Here is a 21255-nt window from a genome sequence, read left to right on the forward strand (position 1 = left end):
GCCCACACACACAGCTCCAGGGGCCAGCACATACAGCACCGGGGGGCAGGGCATACACCTAAGGGGGGAGAAGCCCATACAGCTCCCCAGGGCCCATAAATCGGGGGCGGGGAGGGCACATACCTCTCAGGTCACGGTGGAGAGGGGGCCCACAAAGCGCCGGAGAGGGGGCCCACACAGCGCCGGAGAGGGGGCCCACACAGCACCGGAGAGGGGGCCCACACAGCACCGGAGAGGGGGCCCACACAGCGCCGGAGAGGGGGCCCACACAGCGCCGGAGAGGGGGCCCACACAGCGCCGGAGAGGGGGCCCACACAGCGCCGGAGAGGGGGCCCACACAGCGCCGGAGAGGGGGCCCACACAGCGCCGGAGAGGGGGCCCACACAGCGCCGGAGAGAAGAGCTGTGCTGGGGGTCGCTGGCTGGCACTGCAACTCCTTCATCTGTGGGACTGAGCAGGCCGGTCGGTAGCTCCGCCCACAGATGAAGTTCAAACCAGGAAGTCTGCGCGCCTTAAAGGGACGGCGCTGCAGATTCCTGCCGAGGACTGCGGAACTCGGCCCGGGGGCAGCAGAACTAAGGCGAGGGGGCCCCGGCCAAGGGGCACCAGAACTGACGAGGCCGAGTGGGCCCCCCCGGCTCTCCAGGGCCCCGGCATTTGCCCAGGTATGCCGCGTGCTGACGCCGGCCCTGCTATTTGGGATACATACGACAGTTTGATTACTTTTCAATTTTTTTTGTTTTTTTTTGGGAGGTGTGGTGACTAAAAATCCTCAACTCTGGCATTTCTATTTCTTGTTTCTTTTATGGACTTGGGATTATCACACTTTTTTTTTATTAATTTCTTTATTTTTAATGATGGATAAGAGGGAAATGATTCAATTCATGGTATGTTTTTATATTTTTTTATACTTTATTTTATGTTTGTCCCATTAGTGGAACTTGAACCTGTGACTGGCTGATCAATTTAAGTGTAAAGTCTAATACCACAGTACTGCACACCTGGGCTACTCTATGATGGCAGCCACAAACCCCTTCAGCAGGTCCTCGCTGTCAATGGTGACCCCATCAATGCCACACAATCGCATTGCAGGGGACCAATGAAAGCCGATGTGCATGCACCAAGATGTTAATGTCAGATTGACTCACCATCTAAACAGTTAACATCAGCAATCAGACTTAGCTCTGGCTGCTGCTTTAAATGACAGATGCTGGCTATATAATTCAGCTGGCATCTACCTCTAGTGGAGGGAGCTCAGCTATTGGTGGATCCTATGTTATCTACTAAGAAAGGTGTTATCAATCATTGTACAGGAGGAGGAGGTGAGCTGTGACATCACCTATTGGGAATGGTGGATCCTGTATTATCTACTGTATATAGGTGTGTTATCAGTCATTGTACAAGAGGAGGAGATGAGATGTGACATCACCTATTGTGAATGGTGGATCTTGTGTTATCTACTGTATATAGAGGTGTTATCTGTCGTTGTACAGGAGGTGGGCTGTGATATCACCTATTGTCAATGGTGGATTCTGTGTTATGTACTGTATATAAAGATGTTATCTGTCATTGTACAGGAGGAGGTGAGGTTTGACATCACCTATTGTGAATGGTGAATCCTAGGTTATCTACTGTATATAGAGGAGTTATTAGTCTTTGTTCAGGAGGTGAGCTGTGATATCACCTATTGTCAATGGTGGATCCTGTGTTATGTACTGTATATAGAGGTGTTATCAGTCATTGTACAGGAGGAAGTGTGCTGTGACATCACCTATTGTGAATGGTGGATCCTGTGTTATGTACTGTATATAGAGGTGTTATCAGTCATTGTACAGGAGGAGGTGAGCTGTGATATCACCTATTGTGAATGGTGGATTCTGTGTTATCTACTGTATATAGAGGTCTTAGCAGTCATTGTACAGGAGGAGGAGGTGTGCTGTGACATCACTTATTGTGAATGGTGGATCCCGTGTTATCTACTGTATATAGAGGTGTTATTAGTCATTGTACAGGAGGAGGAGGAGGTGTGCTGTGACATCACTTATTGTGAATCGTGGATCCTGTGTTATCTACTCTATATAAAGGTGTTATTAGTCATTGTACAGGAGGAGGAGGAAGTGTGCTGTGACATCACCTATTGTGAATGGTGGATCCTGTGTTATCTACTGTATATAGAGGTGTTATCAGTTATTGTAATCCTGTCTGCGATGATAATTTAACTATTAAAACTAATTTGTACACAACAGGGAAACTAGTATGAGGCCTTGTGGCCAGTGTGAATTTTGAAAACTTTCAGATATTTTAAATTTAGATCATGAAATAAAAGAACATTATTCATAAAAAAATAATCTGATTTAAACAATATTCTAAGTAACCCAAAAACAATATAAAAAGGGTGGAGAATGGCCCATCCATCTCTCAATCGAAGAAACATTTAAACAGAGGAGTCGTCAGAGACATTGTAACTTGAGGAGGCGCTGGTGCGGGGCGCAGTCTGAGAACGACACCTCACTTTTATAGTGTTGAAAAGTGGGATGAATGAGCATTGGACCCCACTGTTCAGAAATGAAGGTAGAGATGGGAGCATTAGCAGACCATTTGTTTGTTGTGGGCCCCTCTGTATGTGGTTCATTCCTGAAGATTGAAAGTGCAGATCAGCGGCATAGTTGGACTATTGGTCCGAACCTTGCTCTCTCCTACGCTGCAAGCAGGGTCAGGGTCAGTGAACAGCTTCATGCCTCTAAAGTAAACAGCTTGAAAGTGCTGCACTTTGTGCCTAGGAAACCGACCGCCTCCAATATACTGCAAAGGTGGCCGGTAACCTAGGCAACAGACATACACTATAGAATTTTAAAATGCCTCTGTTCTTGATAATGGAGAAGATTGTTCATAAGAGGTAAATTGCAAAGTTGCTTCTTTTTCTAAATACTTTGCAATTTTACAAGGTAAGACAACTCGTTATCACAAATGAGCTCCGTTTCACTGCCCACTAATGGCTGCTGATCTGTTCTTCATCCCACCCTCATTATTGTATATCTGCACTCTCCTTCCAATCGCGGCCAATCTTTGCGCCTCCTCCAAATCATTACTGATCTGTACTCCACCTCCGAATGGAACACCACAGATCTGTACTCAATCTTTATTAAGCACGGATTTGCACCCACCCATAATAGCTGACGATTTGCACCCACTTTAATTGCTGCTACATTGTTATCTCTCTTCATCACTGCTGATCTTACACGACCATCTAAATTGGCGCTGATCTGCACTCCGTCCCCTAAAATCACTGCTGATCTCTACTCCCTTTTAATTACCAACAAAATAAGCTCTACCCTTAATTGCGTCTCACATCCACCCCTTTATTCATCACCAGTCTGTATCCCCATGATCATAGTTGCCACAGATCTGTACCCCCCTCTTATCTCCTGCTGATCTGTACTCAGTCCTCCTGATTGCCGCTGATCTGTACACATCTCCTTGTTGATCTTCACATTCCCCTTTAAATTGGTGCGGATCTTTACTCCCCTGCTCAATTGGTACTGATCTTTACTCACCATTTTAATCGGCGCTGATCTTTACTCCCCTGCTCAATTGGTACTGATCTTTACTCACCATTTTAATCGGCGCTGATCTTTACTCCCCTGCTCAATTGGTGCTGATCTTTACTCCCCTGCTCAATTGGTGCTGATCTTTACTCCCCTGCTCAATTGGTGCTGATCTTTACTCCCCTGCTCAATTGGTGCTGATCTTTACTCCCCTGCTCAATTGGTGCTGATCTTTACTCCCCTGCTCAATTGGTGCTGATCGTTACTCACCTGCTCAATTGGTGCTGATCTTTACTCCCCCTTTTATCCAGCGCTGATCTTTACTCCCCCTTTTAATTGGCGCTGTTCTTCACTCCCCCCTTTTAATAGGCACTAATCTTTACTCCCCCTTTTAATAGACGCTGATCTTTACTCCCCCTTTTAATAGACGCTGATCTTTACTCCCCCTTTTAAATCAGCACTAATCTTTACTCCTCCTTTTAATAGTCACTGATTTTTACTCCCCCATCTAATCGGCGCTGATCTTTACTCCCCCTTTTAATCAGAGCTGATCATTACCCCCCCTTTTAATTGGCGCTGTTCTTCACTCTCCCTTTTAATAGGCACTAATCTTTACTCCCCTTTTAATAGACGCTGATCTTTACTCCCCCTTTTAATAGTCGTTAATCTTTACTCCCCCTTTTAAATCGGCACTGATCTTTACTCCCCCTTTTAAATTGGCACTGATCTTTACTCCCCCTTATAAATCAGCGCTGATCTTTACTCCCTCTTTTACTGGGCGCTGATCCTTACTCCCCCTTATAATCAGCGCTGATCTTTACTCCCCCTTTAACTCGGCGCTGATCTTTACTCCCCCTTTTACTCGGCGCTGATCTTTACTCCCCTTTAATACTGCTGATCTATACGTCTTCTCCATAAATACATTTGCCTGTAAAATAAATAAATGAACGTTCTGTGGATTTAGCTCTGCGATGAAAATGTTAACACTGTTCCTCGTCCGTGCAGCGGGAATTCCAAATTAACTCGGCGGGACGCCCCTCGCATCTATCTACGTGCAAATTATGATTGCAATAGAGCTTTCATTTATACTTGTGCTTAGTAATTATTGAGCGGCTCCACAAAGGGAAGGCGAGATCTCATTGGTCCGGTGAACACAACCCCAGCGTGAGGCGATATGGTTAATTTAAAATACTATGAACCTAAGCTCTTCATTATGGGGAAACGGACAGAGCAATCTCCTGTTTAAATATTTCCTCAGCGCGGCTGCGGTCCCCTCCTCTGTATAGTGGAGGCCGCGTTGTAATTACATGCTTTCCGCCTCTAATTGCGCGCTTTTCCGTGCACCTTCACAATAACAATTAGCAGAATCGGGCGAAGACAATTAATTAAAGAAAAAAAAAGCTGGGTTTTTATTTTAGGATTTCTTTAGAAAAGTTGCCCGTTCCCAGAGACAGATCTCCAGCCGGTTTATTGTACAGTATAGGCATTATGTGAAATAAAACCATCCCAAGATCACAGCGACGCTCGAGGACGGGCCATCGACTGCACAATACACCGACTATCCAGAGAGCTTTATATACACTGCAAGTATTAGCCAACACATACTCTCATTACTGACCATCAGTCTTTGGATAATTATGCGGGTGACCACACTGTTAAGTGTCCGGTAAAAAAGGAGGAAAAATGACAAATACCAGGTATGAGACACAATGCCCATAGATGTCACTGTACACTAAAGAGACGTCAACTGCTGAGAAACATCAGAAGATGGCAGGGAAGGGGCGAAACGGTGTGTGGTGTAAGACAAGGCTACAGATGTGCAGTACCACCAGAATACTGATGGAGAGCATACATCTATTACAGGGCCGGCCAAAGCAGGGCCGGCCAAAGCAGGGCCGGCCAAAGCAGGGCCGGCCAAAGCAGGGCCGGCCAAAGCAGGGCCGGCCAAAGCAGGGCCGGACAAAGCCGGGCCGGACAAAGCCGGGTCGGACAAAGCCGGGCCGGACAAAGCCGGGTCGGACAAAGCCGGGTCGGACAAAGCCGGGTCGGCTAAAGAAGGGCCAGCCACAAAACCCTCCCGCAGAACTCCCGTAACATTACCCGGGTTACCTTTATAACTGTCCAGGTCACAGTACCCCCATAAGAGTATTGACCACAGTATCCAGAGACCAATATCAGAAACAATATTCCTCTAAAATGACCAGCTATATCGCAGTGCCCCATAGTACTACCAAGCACACTGACTTATAACATTACCACCCACAATACCCCTCCTACAGTACTATCATGATAATGTGCCACTGTCATTATAGTACCAGGTACAGTATTCCTATAAAATGGCCAGCTATACCGCAGTGCCCTATAATACCACCAAGCACAGCCACTTATAAACAATACCACCCACAATACCCTTACTACAGTACTACCATGATAATGTGCCAATGTCGTTATGAGAAGCTGCCACAGTATTCTTGTTGCATTACCAGCCGTAGCGCTCATAATACCACCAAGCACAGCGACTTATGACAGTACCAGCCTCAATACCCCTCCTACAATACTAACATAACATTAGCCACAGTACCCCTTTAACAGTCCAGGTTACAGTGCCACCATAAGAGTACCACAGTATCCAGAGATGAAAATTACACAGAATATTCCTATAAAATGACCAGCTATAATGCCCCATAATACTACCAAGCACAGCGACTTATAACAGTACCACCCAAAATACCCTAATACATCAATGTCATTATGAGTATCAGCCACAGTATTCCTATAAGATGACCAGCCATAGTGCCCCACAATACCACGAGGCACAGTGATTTTTAACTGTACCAGCCTCCACATTCCTCCGACATTACTCCCATAATATTCTTCTCAGTGTTCTTATAACAGTTCAGGTTACATTGCTAACATAAGGGTAATAACTCGAGTATTCCTATTACAAGACCAGCCATAGTGCCTCCTAATGCCACCAAGCACAGCGACTTAACAGTATCAGCCTCAATACCCCTTCTAAAATACTCCCATGTAACATTAGGCAGAGTACCATTATAACAGTGCATGTTACAGTGCCACCATAAGAATATTGACCACAGTATCCCGAGATGAATATTACAAACAGTATTCCTATAAAATGACCAGTTATAGTGCCCCATTATACCACCAAGCACACTGACTTATAACAGTACCATTCACAATACCCCTACTACAGCAGAACCATGGTAATGTGCCAGTGTCATTATTAGTACCAGCCACAGTATTCCTATAACATGACCATCTATAGTGACTCATAACAGTACCACCAACAGTATCCTTACTACAGTACTACCATAATATCAGCCAGTGTAACCTTACAAATATGCATCATTATAAGAGTCCCAGAACTGTACAAGCCTCAATAGTCCCAAACCATGACCAGCCAAACTGCCAACTAGAGGGACCATGTATCAGTGCCAGCTTCAGTACTCCATAACAATACCTATCAAACATATCCTTATAACAGTACCAGAAAGAATGCCCTTATACTGAATTACTCTGAAAAACAGCAGAAGCCACAGAACCAGAATAACACCAGCCACAATGCTCAATTATCAATATTCATCCAAAATAACTCAATAATAGAAAAAGTGTCACACCACAGTGCCCGGCACATTAAACCTATCGGTGCCTCCTACATGATAATATTGGTAACCCTTGTCTGTCTTTTCTGAGCTCCTCAGCTGAATTATAACCACATCAAAGTTGCAGAAAAACAAAGAATCTGTAAAAGCTAAATTTTACAATATTTTTAATGAAACTCAATTGCAAACATTATTTTTAGCCCCAAATGTATGTATGTATGTATATATATATATATGTATATATATATATATATATATATATATATATGTGTGTGTATGTATATATATATATATATATATATATATATATATATATATATATATATATATATATATATATAATGTCATAAAGGTGGACAATGTCTTTAAAGTTCCCAATGAACCATAGAGGCCCTGACATTTCAGGTTACACCTCTTTCTTGCAATCTATGGATTGAAGGGAAACTGAGAGGTAAATTATATTACGGCTCCTATCTACATATTCCGAGCCTGCATTTAAACTCGAGGTGCACTTCCAGCAAAAGTTACTTCACAATATATTATGAGAGCAAAGTTAGACGACGTCCTGGGTGTCAGGAATCTGCTTCACTTCTTTTACCGACAGATCTAGAACTTAATAGATGTACCGTACATTTTTGAGGAAGTAAAAAAATGCACTCATCAATCAAAGTAATATTCCAAATAAGTGACGAAAGAAGAAAGACAGCCGAAAATGCAGAAGGAAGAATGTAACAATGTATCTTTCCACAGGTGCAGTTCTAGGAACATTTATTAGTATATTACCTTTAAAAAGTTACTCCACATTAGAGTATTATTTTTCAGAATATCTATAGATATTCTGTGTGAAATTTCCTGAGTTACATCCTGTATTATACCCCAGAGCTGCACTCACTATTCTGCTGGTGCAGTCACTGTGTACATACATTACTTAAATTTAACTCAGGATCAGTAATGTATTGTATGTACACAGTGACTCCAGCAGCAGAATAGTGAGTGCAGCTCTGGGGTATAATACAGGATGTTACTCAGGATCCGTACAGGATAAGTAATGTAATGTATGTACACAGTGACTGCCCCAGCAGAATAGTGAGTGTAGCTCTGAAGTATAATATAGGATGTAACTCGGGATCAGTACAGGATCAGTAATGTAATGTATGTACACAGTGACTGCACCAGCAGAATAGGGAGTGCAGCTCTGGAGGATAGTACAGGACGTAACTTAGGATCAGTACAGGATAATTAATGTAATGTATGTACACAGTGACTGCACCAGCATAATAGTGAGTGCAGCTCTGGAGTATAATACAGGAGGTAACTCAGGATCAGTACAGGATCAGTAATGTAATGTATATACACAGTGACTGCACCAGCAGAATAGTGAGTACAGCTCTGGAGTATAATACAGGATGTAACTCAGGATCAGTACAGGATAAGTAATGTAATGTATGTACACAGTGACTGCACCAGCAGAATAGTGAGTGCAGCTCTGGAGTATAAGTCAGGATGTAACTCAGGATTGTAATAATATTTTTTTGCTTCTAGGAAAATGTTGGTCCGAAGACTTAGAAAATAAAAAGTGAGTAGAGTGATGTGAATGAAGCAAGCCTCATGGATTCCACGATCAGAAGCCTCGGAAGTGGATGAGATGTGTGCCGCTTGGGGCGGACTGTCACACCTATGGTACAGGGCAGCTCTGTGTTCCCTTTGCTGACAGGAGACTTACACAAGAAATGGCGGTTTTACTAGCTCATAAACCAGGCTGCTTACTGACACAAAACATGCACAAGAATGATTGTGTGTTCAGGGGTTGTATATTGTATACTCTGTAGATAGGACAAGATTATGGTGCCCGGGGTAACGGGCCATTAAAACACCTTATAATGATACGTTTATAAGAGAGAATATAAGTCGAGTCTAAACAAAGGATAGATGAAAGACTGCACTGAGGGTGTACACGGTCCCCGGGAATGTGGAGGGGATTAATTAGGTGGGATCATACATGACAGATTTAGATACACTGGATCAGTGGACAGTATCACTCATCGTATTCTTAGAAATCATGGACGCAACAAACATTTTCACACCTAAATAAACTAGATACAGTTTATCAGCCGACAGTATCACATGATAGGCTTAGATATGGCAGCAAAGCAGACAGTATCACACATGACAGCATTAGATACAATGTCTCAGCAGTCAGTATCACACATGACAGCATTAGATACAATGTCTCAGCAGTCAGTATCACACATGACAGCATTAGATACAATGTCTCAGCAGTCAGTATCACACATGAGAGGATTAGATACAATGTCTCAGCAGTCAGTATCACACATGACAGCATTAGATACAATGTCTCAGCAGTCAGTATCACACATGAGAGGATTAGATACAATGTCTCAGCAGTCAGTATCACACATGACAGCATTAGATACAATGTCTCAGCAGTCAGTATCACACATGACAGCATTAGATACAATGTCTCAGCAGTCAGTATCACACATGAGAGGATTAGATACAATGTCTCAGCAGTCAGTATCACACATGACAGCATTAGATACAATGTCTCAGCAGTCAGTATCACACATGACAGCATTAGACACAATGTCTCAGCAGTCAGTATCACACATGACAGCATTAGATACAATGTCTCAGCAGTCAGTATCACACATGACAGCATTAGATAGAATGTCTCAGCAGTCAGTATCACACATGACAGCATTAGATACAATGTCTCAGCAGTCAGTATCACACATGACAGCATTAGATACAATGTCTCAGCAGTCAGTATCACACATGAGAGGATTAGATACAATGTCTCAGCAGTCAGTATCACACATGACAGCATTAGATACAATGTCTCAGCAGTCAGTATCACACATGACAGCATTAGATACAATGTCTCAGCAGTCAGTATCACACATGATGGGCTCAGATCAGATACAGCAGTTCAGTAAATAGGTTTGATACATTTAGATGCAAAACCCAACAGACTGTATCCTACATTTAGATACAGCAACACAAAGGCACATATTGAAAAATATTGTGCTGTGCGTTCTCCATATCTCATATATCGAACGTAGCAATACAGTATCATTGGCTCGGCAGCACAATATATAGATGTTACAATGTGGGCAGCACCTATTGTTCTGGCTCCCGTGGATTCTATGTATTATAACCACTCTGGTAACAGATGAACATAAAGCAGGAGAACAGCCCTTTAATAAGACAACCCATCTCCCGCCACTCAAACTATCCATACTGCACCATGACCAAGAAAGGAAAGCAACCTCAAGAACAAACACCCTTATCAGGAAGCTGTCATATAGATCATAGCACTACCCTACAGATAAGGATAGAGGCGCCACTGGGCCACGGGGAGCTGAAAGGCACAAAGAAGCTCTTTAACTCCTTCCTCCATGAGGAACAATCCGGGCGCCTCTTCATTACGAGACTGCGCCAATTACTAAAGAGCAAATTCTATTAATAGATACAATGCAGACAACTGCTTAAATACTCGCTGTCCATTTTTTATTTTATTTTTTTTTGGAAAAATTAATAGCGAAAGTGAATAAAGAAACTTTGTAAGATAACTCATCAGAGAAATTTGCTTCTTTCTCCATTTATGAGCCACTTCTCCTACCTCTGCCTCCTTAACTCATTATTCACTCTGAAAAAAAAAAGCAAGCTCAAATACATCTTAAAAGCAAGAGAGACCGCCATCTTACTGAGGGATCAATTTACAACTGCCTATTGAACTTTATGAAAAGGGGAAAGGCAGGGAGGAGTGAAGAGCAGAGTGAGGAAACAAGCAGGGAGAGGAGGAGTGAAGAGCAGAGTGGGGAAACAAGCAGTGAGAGGGGAAGGGAGAGGAGTGAAGAGCAGAGTGAGGAAGCAAGCAGGGAAAAGGGAAGGGAGAGGAGTGAAGAGCAGAGTGAGGAAACAAGCAGGGAGAGGAGTGAAGAGCAGAGTGAGGAAACAAGCAGGGAGAGGGGAAGGGAGAGGAGTGAAGAGCAGAATGAGGAAACAAGCAGGGAGAGGAAGAGTGAAGAGCAGAGTGGGGATACAAGCAGAGAGAGGGTTAAGGGAGAGGAGGAGGGAAGAGCAGAGTGAGGAAAGAAGCTGGGAGAGGGGAAGTGAGAGAAGGAGTGAAGAGCAGAGTGAGGAAACAAGCAGGGAGAGGGGAAGGCAGAGGAGGAGGAGTGAAGAGCAGAGTGAGGGAAACAAGCAGGGAGAGGAGGAGTGAAGAGCAGAGTGGGGAAACAAGCAGGGAGAGGAGGAGTGAATAGCAGAATGAGGAAACGAGCATGGAGAGCAGTGAAGAGCAGAGTGAGGAAACAAGCAGTGAGAGGGGAAGTGAAGAGCAGAGTGAGGAAACAAGCAGGGAGATGGGAAGGGATAGGAGGAGTTAAGAACAGAGTGAGGAAACAAGCAGGGAGATGGGAAGCGATAGGAGGAGTTAAGAACAGAGTGAGGAAACAAGGAGGGAGTGGGCAAGGGAGAGGAGGAGTGAAGAGCAGAGTGAGGAAACAAGGAGGGAGTGGGCAAGGGAGAGGAGGAGTGAAGAACAGAGTGAGGAAACAAGCAGAGGGAGACAAAACAGGCAGATTGTACTGAAGTGAGTGAGTGATAATCCTGAACACTTATTACCTAGAGACAGAGTATGACTCCCTAATCTCTATTTCTATGTTTCCATCCATTGTTCGTATGTACGGTATCTATCCTCTATGTATCCATGCCTCCATAAATTACCTATAGGGTCCAAGTGTAAATAAGTGTAAATAAATATGTTTTTTTACTGGATCCCATTGTGTAAATTCTGGTAACCTCACATGCAGTTCTGTATCTTTCTGTGGGGGAACTTCTGGGGTCTGTCTGCTGATCTGATAATAATATAATATAGGAGGTATGTTGGAAGTTTTTGTGGCTCACACACTGAACGGGGAACGGGGCCTGGTTCTCTTATTTGTTCCGCGACTTCATTGTTTTGATTGGAAAAATTTAACACTATCTTAGGTCGTGTTCACATTTTGTATCGTACATATCTAGATATATTACTATATTATTTATACGCCCCCTTCAAATCACACAAGGGAGATTTTCACAAACGCTGAAGCAAAACCAAAATTCCAGGAGTGAAATGAGTAATCCTGATTTACGTCAGGAATTTAAAGAAGACCAGAATATGGCGGCGGTGCCAGCGTGAGCTTCCTGCCTGCCGCGCGCTCGTTTTGGCTAATCACTTGCTCGAGTCTGAGGTGTAAACAGTGAGCTAATTTCCTCTGCCTAACGAGACATCTGCTCAGAATCTCTACTCAAGGTTAGCGTGGCGATCTCAGCGGACAAATATGCCACTTTACAAAGGAAGAACGTGTTATTTCTCCTATAGGGGAGGGACGCAAAAAAAATAAAATAAAAAAAAAAAAAGTCCGGTAACAATGGCGTAATCAATCTACAGCTGTACGCGGCTCTTACGAGCAAGTGTGTGTACGCAGTGACATCACCTATTAATCACAGCCTGGTAACTACAACTCCCAATATGCTCCAGTGAATACTTTTCCTGCCTTTTATTGGAGAAAAAAAAAAGTAAAAAAAATGTCTTAAAGTTCCTCATATAGATTGTTAAATATATGAAGGAAAAGGGCAACTAAAATAGGATCGCACTGTATGTTCTAAAAAGAGGTAATGAATATTAATAAAAATGTGTTTTCAGAAAACTTATTCTGAAGTTTGCTGCTGTTTCTATCACAAGTGGATCAGTCTCATCTCGAGGGGAATATATGCAGATTGACAAATACATGATCTGGATCTTGGGGGAAATTACTCAGTCTGCCCCTTTAAGGGACACCGAATAATGAATGGCGCCATCTCGGTCTACAGGATAAATGTCCTATTTCTCTATGGGAAATTATTTATCTGCCATCCAGTCCATAAAACCACTACACCAGCATTTTACTCCAGGAATACCAGTCACAATATCCACACTATAGTGATAGTTACAATGTGGTGGCACCGGTAGACTTTCTATTCTGCCTATGCAGAGCAGTGGGTGCATGCATAGATGCAACCAAGAACACTTTACCCATGATGCTTGGCATCATTCAAACTTCCCCAAATAAGGTCAACCTTCATCTTGGACTTGAGAAGCTATAGTCGATTTATTGCCATGTGGGTGAAAGGATGTGACAACTGACGGTGGCATAATTTGAAGCAAATTGGCCCCAATGCAAAAGCTCTAACAGGCCCCCAATTAATGAAGGTCTTGTTATATAGGCTAAAGGGACTTTTTATTACTCTAGGCACCAGGTCCTGGGTTTAATTGCAACCCCTGTGCCTACTGAAGTTACGTCCCTGACAACTGGTAAAAGTGGTGCCAACTTGTGCTAAAATTTAACTTCTAATGGGCTATTTCCATGGGAAGTCAGACAGTGCAAAAAAAGTGTTGTGCAAATTATAAAGTGAAGGTGCAATACACTGGCGGACACAGACAGAAAAGGGCTCCTGTGCAAGAACAATGTACGGGCTCTTTACAGCCTATAAAAGCGCATCAAAAAGCACAATTCCTTCTACTTTGGAGGTAGAAGTGGGCCCCCCAATCTCTTGGGCCCCACTGCGACTGCACAGGTTGCACCAATGATATGTCCGCTCCTGGTGCAATATGTGCTGCCATACAGTGCCACTGTGTGGTAGCGTAATCCTATGGAAGCAAAATTATACACAAAACAAAAAATGAACTAGACGACTTAGACTTCGGGCCCCCTTCTCACATCAGTGTCTCCGGTGCATGTGAGGTCTGTTTTCACACGTACTGGAGAAACAAACACTCGTGGACCCATTAAAAATCAATCAATAGGTCTGCGCACACGTAGACATGTCTGTTTTTCTCCGGCAGCACGGGTGTCACACGGACAGCACAGATGTGATCTGTGTGTAATCAGTATGACGCGTACCGGAGAAAACCCTGTGTCTGTGAAATAAAATGAATTTCTACACTCACCACCTCCAGCGCTGCTGTCTCCGCAGCTGCAGTCACTTGCTTCTGACCCCCGCTCATTATGCTCATCGCATATTCACTGCACTGAGGACCGGAATCAGCAGCAGCAGCAGGGTCGGAGACCGCAGAGCGGAAGACATCAGCACCACGGACAGCAGAGCCAGGGACAGGTGAGCATAAAGTTCCTCTTCTCCGTGTATTATCACAGAGAGCACACGGAGAACACTCGCGTGCCAGAATCACGGCACACGGGAGGTCCATACGCACCTTATATATATATATATATATATATATATATATATGTACATATATATATATATATATACACATATATATATATATACACACATGTACATATATATATATATATACACATATATATATATATACACACATATATATATATATACACATACACATATATATATACACACATATATATATATATATATATAATTTACTTTTTAAAAGTTTTTATTCAAAAATTGATGTTTTTTATTCAAATAGGAGTTGTTAGTCAAAAATGGAAGTTTTTATATAAAAGTGTAATTTAAAGTCTTTACTTGAAAAAGAAAAAAAATGTTTTTGGTCTGTGACCAGATTAGAGATATCCATATAATGCATTTATTCTACTTCAAATTCAAGCTTTTTTTTTTTTTTATCTGCAAGCAATACACAAAAGAGTATACAATATATACAGCCGCGCAACATGTCCTGATGGTAACATTTACAGGTTTGTATTGTGAGTATTCACTTGTACTCTATTGTATAGCAAAACAAAAAAAAAAGTAACGTAATTTACAAACCATTAAAAAGTTGTAATAAAGGAAAATGAAAACAAAAAACTTTAAAAGATTATTATCACTTCTAAATACATAAATAACAATCCTTAAATAAAATAAATAAATAACCTTATTGACCCGAGTTCGTTAAACTTTAGGCTAACGAGACAAGCAGAACATGAAGACTCAGACACATTTCCTGATGTGTTACAGTATAAAAATAAGACACAAATTAATGCAGATTACTTACTAAGTAACAAGGCTAAGGTCTTTGGAACAAAGGGTGCCCTATCTGGGAGAGCAGGGCTTAACGCAGTGCTGACGAAATAAGGGATGGGGTGGGGGGGGGCGTTCTTCGTTTTTTTGTCCTCACCTCTGGGTCCTGTAATGACAGGTCGATGATGCTGTGTAAAAGCCGTTCCAAGGGAAGAGGTCTGCGAAGGAGAAGGACTGCTGAAACCAGACTTCTCTGACTTCTTTAAGGTAGTAGGCGATGGCATTCCTGGCAAGAATGATTGATAAGTGCAATTTAATAATGCTAAGTCATGGAACCACAGCCTATGCATTGTGAACGTGGGTGCAAAAGCAGGGTTCATTCAGTGATACTCAACCTCCAGAGGGTGCTGCGTAAGCTGCCTACACCATGGCCAAGCCGGGACTGAACAATACAGGCCATGCCTATCTCACCTGCTAGACAAGGTGGCATCACAAAGGTCCATGAGGGCAACCTTTGAATGGACAGACCCAACTTGATTTTTCTTGATCTTCTATGAATAGTAATGGACCAAGTTGGATTCATTTCTCAAGGCTATATTTTACTGTATAAATGTATAAAAATTTTTGACGGTACCTGAAGTACTGCAAAAATTAGAAGCAAACCTTTAAATAAAGTTATCTGACAATTTTCATTTTTGGGGCAAAACTTGTCAGACACATGTATGCTCCATTTCCAGGAGGTGGTAAAGGTTTAAAATACAATTTTGCCAATTTATTTATAAATAAATGAGTTTAGTGAGAATTGAAAAATCTATTCCGTTTCTAACATATATAAGGTTAAAGATTCTGAGTTCTAAAAAAGTAAATATTTGTATGGGCAACAAATGTGTTACAGAGTTACCATTGTTATGGGCTATTATTTTCTTTAATTCCAGTCTAGTGAAGCTGCAGAAGATTTTGGATTAAGTGTATAGATTTTGTATAAGGTTGAGTATCACTAAATCGCTCTGAAGGGAAAGTATTAAAAAAAAAAAAGAAGAGAAAAAACATAAAAAGCAAAGTTATTTAATAGATTAGCTGAGAGATCTTTGTCAGTTTTTATGGTATGTTACAATCTGAGTGCGGTTTGTGGTGTTACTATATGGCGTCTTGCTGAACTTTGTAAGGAAAGTGATCCGTATGTTCAGATCTAAGGCTATGGCGTTGGTCTTTGAGCTTTGTTATGCCAGTGGTGAAAAGTAACTAACCAGGACAATGTTGTGTCATTCAACCACTGAGCCAACGATCTGCGCTATAAGGCCGGAGTCACACCGGTGTATGACTCCCACAAATATAATGTGAGAAAATCTCGCATTGCACTTGGCCCCGTTTAAGACAATGCTGCAGCTCACATTTGCGACTTTTTCATCAGCCCTAATCGGATGGAGATAAAACTAGCAGCATGCTGCGATTGTATATGAGTCTCAGATTACTCGCACCCATACAAGTCTATGGGTACGTGAGTGAAACATCAGGCTGCACTCGGATTACATCCAAGTGCAGTGCGATATATACGCACAGGCTGACTATGGAGGAGATTGGGGGGGGGGATCCCTCCCTCTTCTCCACAGCTGTGATCCGATCGCAGGAATGGATCACAGTTGCATGACACTCTGCTCACACTCGCTGCACAGCAGGAGCTGAGGGTCATTAGCATATCACATCCGTTGCCATATACTAGTGTGACTCTTCCCTAAGGGGTGCTTCACACACAGCGAGCTCGCTGCCGAGATCGCTGCTGAGTCACGCTTTTTGTGACGCAGCAGTGACCTCATTAGCGATCTCGCTGTGTGTGACAATGAGCAGCGATCTGGCCCCTGCTGCGAGATCGCTGCTCGTTACACACAGCCCTGGTTCGTTTTCTTCAAAGCCGCTCTCCCGCTGTGACACACAGATCGCTGTGTGTGACAGCGAGAGAGCGACAAATGAAGCGAGCAGGGAGCAGGAGCCGGCGTCTGACAGCTGAGGTAAGCTGTATCCAAGATAAACATCGGGTAACCAAGGTGGTTACCCGATATTTACCTTAGTTACGAGCCTCTGCAGCTCTCACGCTGCCTGTGCTGCCGGCTCCGGCTCTCTGCACATGTAGCTGCTGTACACATCGGGTTAATTAACCCGATGTGTACAGCAGCTAGGAGAGCAAGGAGCCAGCGCTAAGCAGTGTGCGCGGCTCCCTGCTCTCTGAACATGTAGCTGCATTACACATCGGGTTAATTAACCCGATGTGTACTGTAGCTATGGTAGGAGAGCAAGGAGCCAGCGCTCAGTGTGCGCGGCTCCCTGCTCCCTGCACACACAGCTGTGCGCTGGTAACTAATGTAAACATCGGGTAACCATACCCGATGTTTACCTTAGTTACCAGTCTCCGCAGCTTCCAGACGGCAGCTCCGTGCAAGCGCAGCGTCGCTTGCACGTCGCTGCTGGCTGGGGGCTGTTCACTGGTCGCTGGTGAGATCTGCCTGTTTGACAGCTCACCAGCGACCATGTAGCGATGCAGCAGCGATCCTGACCAGGTCAGATCGCTGGTCGGATCGCTGCTGCATCGCTAAGTGTGAAGGTACCCTAACTCTGTAAATTGGATAGCACTCTGCAATGCAAGTCAATGGGTCTGTGAAAAAATATCAGACCAAATCAGATGACATCAGAGTCTGACAGAATAGAGAATATGGAGACATTTTTTTCACTTCTCCACATTTGAGATCCCACTTTGATGAGAGTCTGATTAGTATAATGGGACTGTTTTTCTCTGAGTCTGATTTATACTTAATCATAGTAACTGGTTGATCACGCTCCTCTGCTGAAATTCCACCCTTTTTCTGAACACTTTTAAAAGGGGTGAAAGGGGTTCATTTTATTATTGGATTGCACAAATACCTCCAACTCCATAAAAGTGGCGTAAAGGCCCTGATAAATTCCCCATCCCAAAGTAATTCTACTCTTCATTTGTTTACAGATTTGCCTGATATGCAAAATTGTGTGCGTGTGTATCTGTGTGTATATATCTATACCGTATACAATGTGTGTGTGTGTGTGATTAAACGTATAGTTTCTCCCCCAAAGCTGAGGGTTTGCGGTATATATATATATATATATATATATATATATATATATATATATATGCACACATACATATATATATATATATATATATATATAAAATGTATGTGTGCATATATATATATATATATATATATATAAATAAAACAGCAAACCCTCAGCTTTGGGGGAAAAACTATACGTTTAAATCACACACACTATATATTATTAGATATATTATAAATTGGTCTAATTCTCGTCCAGAAAAGCGAGACAGGTATCACGTGACTGTCATTCTGTATGTCATCTGAGTGCTATCAAGTGTATGTTTTTTTTCTCACCTATCGTCTGTATGATGTGTTCTTTTTATTAGCAGCTATTATTCTGCAATCATTTACAGGACCATTTACATTGTTCTGTGCTACAGAATGCTGATGTAGCTGTAAAAATACGGCCATCATATGGATTGGTCCGTATGACATCAGTTTTTTGGGGGGGGGTTTGCACCCTTTGACTTGCATTGGCGACTCTTGTCTGATTTGTTCGGGTTGCTGAGTGGCTTATCTCTTTCTTTTCTCGTCCGATTTACTCGACCACACAAAGCATGCTGCGATTGTTTCCTCACGCTGATTACAGCTGAAGGACACAAATCTCAGATCAGCGCTTCCTCACTGAATATCATTGGTGCGAGTGCAATCCGTTTTTTTTTTGGGGCTCTTTTATACGCCAGTGTGACCGAACCCTGAAGCTGGTCCAATGCATTGGATTTTTGCTGCTGACACAAGGACGGCTGAGCTGAAACCACTGTTAGATCTTGATTGGTTTTCAGATTTTCGGATACGAGAGAAAGCCATAAAGGGGAAATCACTGATAGATACACTATGTGAAGATGACATTGGTGAAATCTGTAACTTTAAAAGGGGTTTTCCATTTTCATGAAACCTCTGTACCCAGGTGCAGTTTGTGACTTTACTCACCCTCCCCTGGTCCAGTGCAGAGTCTCCACCACTGCTGCCTGTATTTATGTGTCTAGTGCTGACGTCAGCAGGGCAGCCAATCAGTTAGCTCTGTAGCTCTGCCCAATTACATTGCATAAGCCACTGAGCTGATTGGCTGGAGTGCTGTCAACATGATGTTGGCCCAGCAGACAATAACAGACACTAGGACCAGCACTGGACCCGGGGAGGGTGAATAAAGACCAGTTATTTTTCTATTTTAAAGCAAACTGTGGCTAGGAAAAGTTTTTTTAAATCTGGAAAACCCCTTTAAGCCACTGCAGATTTCCATGTCTATACCGTTTGGTGCGGCTTAGAGATTTCTAATAGTACATCCCAAAAATATGGCTTATTAACACAATTACAGTGTGTAAAATGTATCAATATTAGTGAGTGAAATCTCTGCACAGTACCAAAGGGGCTGCAAAAGAGGTCATCGTCCCATATTTATCTATAGGATTTTTTCCTACATGCGGCTCTGTATTCTGATTATGTCTCCTATATCTCAGCTTTAAAAAAAATTAGGGTATGGGGCTTCTTGGATCCCTGAAGTTAAGCGTTAACCAAGTGATATCTGAACAAAGGATCAGTCATGGAGGTGAAAGGTTTCAGCAGAATGATAAAGCGCTGCGGAATATGTTGGCGCTATAGAAAGATTATTATTATCATTCGTATTAAAGACTCCTGACGTTTCTTATAGAATAATTCATAGCAGTTTCTTATACTTTCAGTGTGCGTTCCACAATTTGGTACAAGAGCTAGCACTCAATAGAAATACCATGTAAAATCTGGCTTGTATATTCGACCTATGTACGTTTATATAGTCCAGTCTTCGTGTATCTCTCACTATATGTATATTCTCCCCGGGCCCCCGGCTGACCTTGATCCCTGCCAAAGACAGGAAACCAAGCTGAGCCTGTCTGGCCGGTGTTATCAGTGTTATATATAGAAGTGTGTGCTCGATAAGACCATAAAAACTGACAATTAACAGGCACAAGTACATGGCTCCAAATAATACCCGGGGATCAGGAGTGGGGGGTTCAGGGTTAGTTAGTGCAAAGCAATTAGTCCCATTCAGAAATCATGGTGGACGCAGGTCGCAGTTTAGGACAGTGCTCGGTTATTGATACCAAAGTAACATTGACATCGGGTTAGTAGGAGACGCATGCAACAACATCCCAACATTTGTATGATTTCACACAGTAGCATGGTACAACATCGTCACTGATGCCACAATTAATGCTTCTCCATCTGGTGGGGTGAAGGAATGGGCTGCCATAAAATGACAGATCCGGAAGAGAACCGGAACTGCAATACTTCACCCATAGAAATCAATGGGCTTCATACAGAGACACATGGAGGCCCTTCTATTTTGGATGTAAATCCTCTAGGGAAGAATACAAAATACTGCTCGGAGACACCATATGGCAGCACAATAGTGCCAATATACAGGCTCTGTACATGCTGCCCTTGGATATGACACAAGTCTGCTTTATTCTCTTTATTTATATATATACTTTACTATCAAGCTGGATAGCTAAAAAATGTAAAGGGTATGTAAACTTTTGCATCTATTTTTTATTAGTCTTCCGATTTGTGTCTACAGCTCCTATGTAGATCTATTCGTCACCATGGTTACAGGCGTCATCTGTAGCACGATCATGCAACCCTTTGATACTGTCTGTACGTTAGCGAGACAGATCACATGACTACACTGTGCCGCTCGTACTCCATAACTATGAAAACACATTGGTCTGCAGAGGAACTGTAGACACTAAACTAAACACTAAACGGGAGATTTTTAATCAAGTCTTCTATATTTTCTTTTTTTGAAATGTTAGATATATTGGACCAAAATCAAAAAGTTGTCAAAGTGTTTATACCCTTAAACATCCTTTAGGATGCAAATCCCTGTTAATAATGATAAAAGCTACAAAATTATACAATGTATTGGGTAAATAGGGGACATTGATAGTCCAATGGTAGAACCCCCCCCCATTCAATGCAATGTGCAGGGGGGCAACA

General features: G+C 42.7%; 1 protein-coding gene across 17 annotated transcripts in view; it reads right to left on the reverse strand.

The window, feature by feature from the left end:
• NFIA (nuclear factor I A) overlaps window positions 1–21255 on the reverse strand; it is a 413057-nt gene that overhangs the window by 84229 nt on the left and 307573 nt on the right. For 12 of the 17 annotated variants that reach the window (XM_075320390.1, XM_075320393.1, XM_075320392.1 and 9 more), the window contains one exon: window positions 15318–15446. The exons of the other annotated variants lie outside the window; for them this stretch is intronic. In XM_075320390.1, the coding sequence (XP_075176505.1) occupies window positions 15318–15446 (129 nt within the window). The remainder of the gene's footprint in view (window positions 1–15317; window positions 15447–21255) is intronic. 17 annotated transcript variants of the gene reach the window in all.

The sequence above is a fragment of the Anomaloglossus baeobatrachus genome, chromosome 8 (assembly GCF_048569485.1).
Source record: "Anomaloglossus baeobatrachus isolate aAnoBae1 chromosome 8, aAnoBae1.hap1, whole genome shotgun sequence".
Classification (NCBI taxonomy): Eukaryota; Metazoa; Chordata; class Amphibia; order Anura; family Aromobatidae; genus Anomaloglossus; species Anomaloglossus baeobatrachus.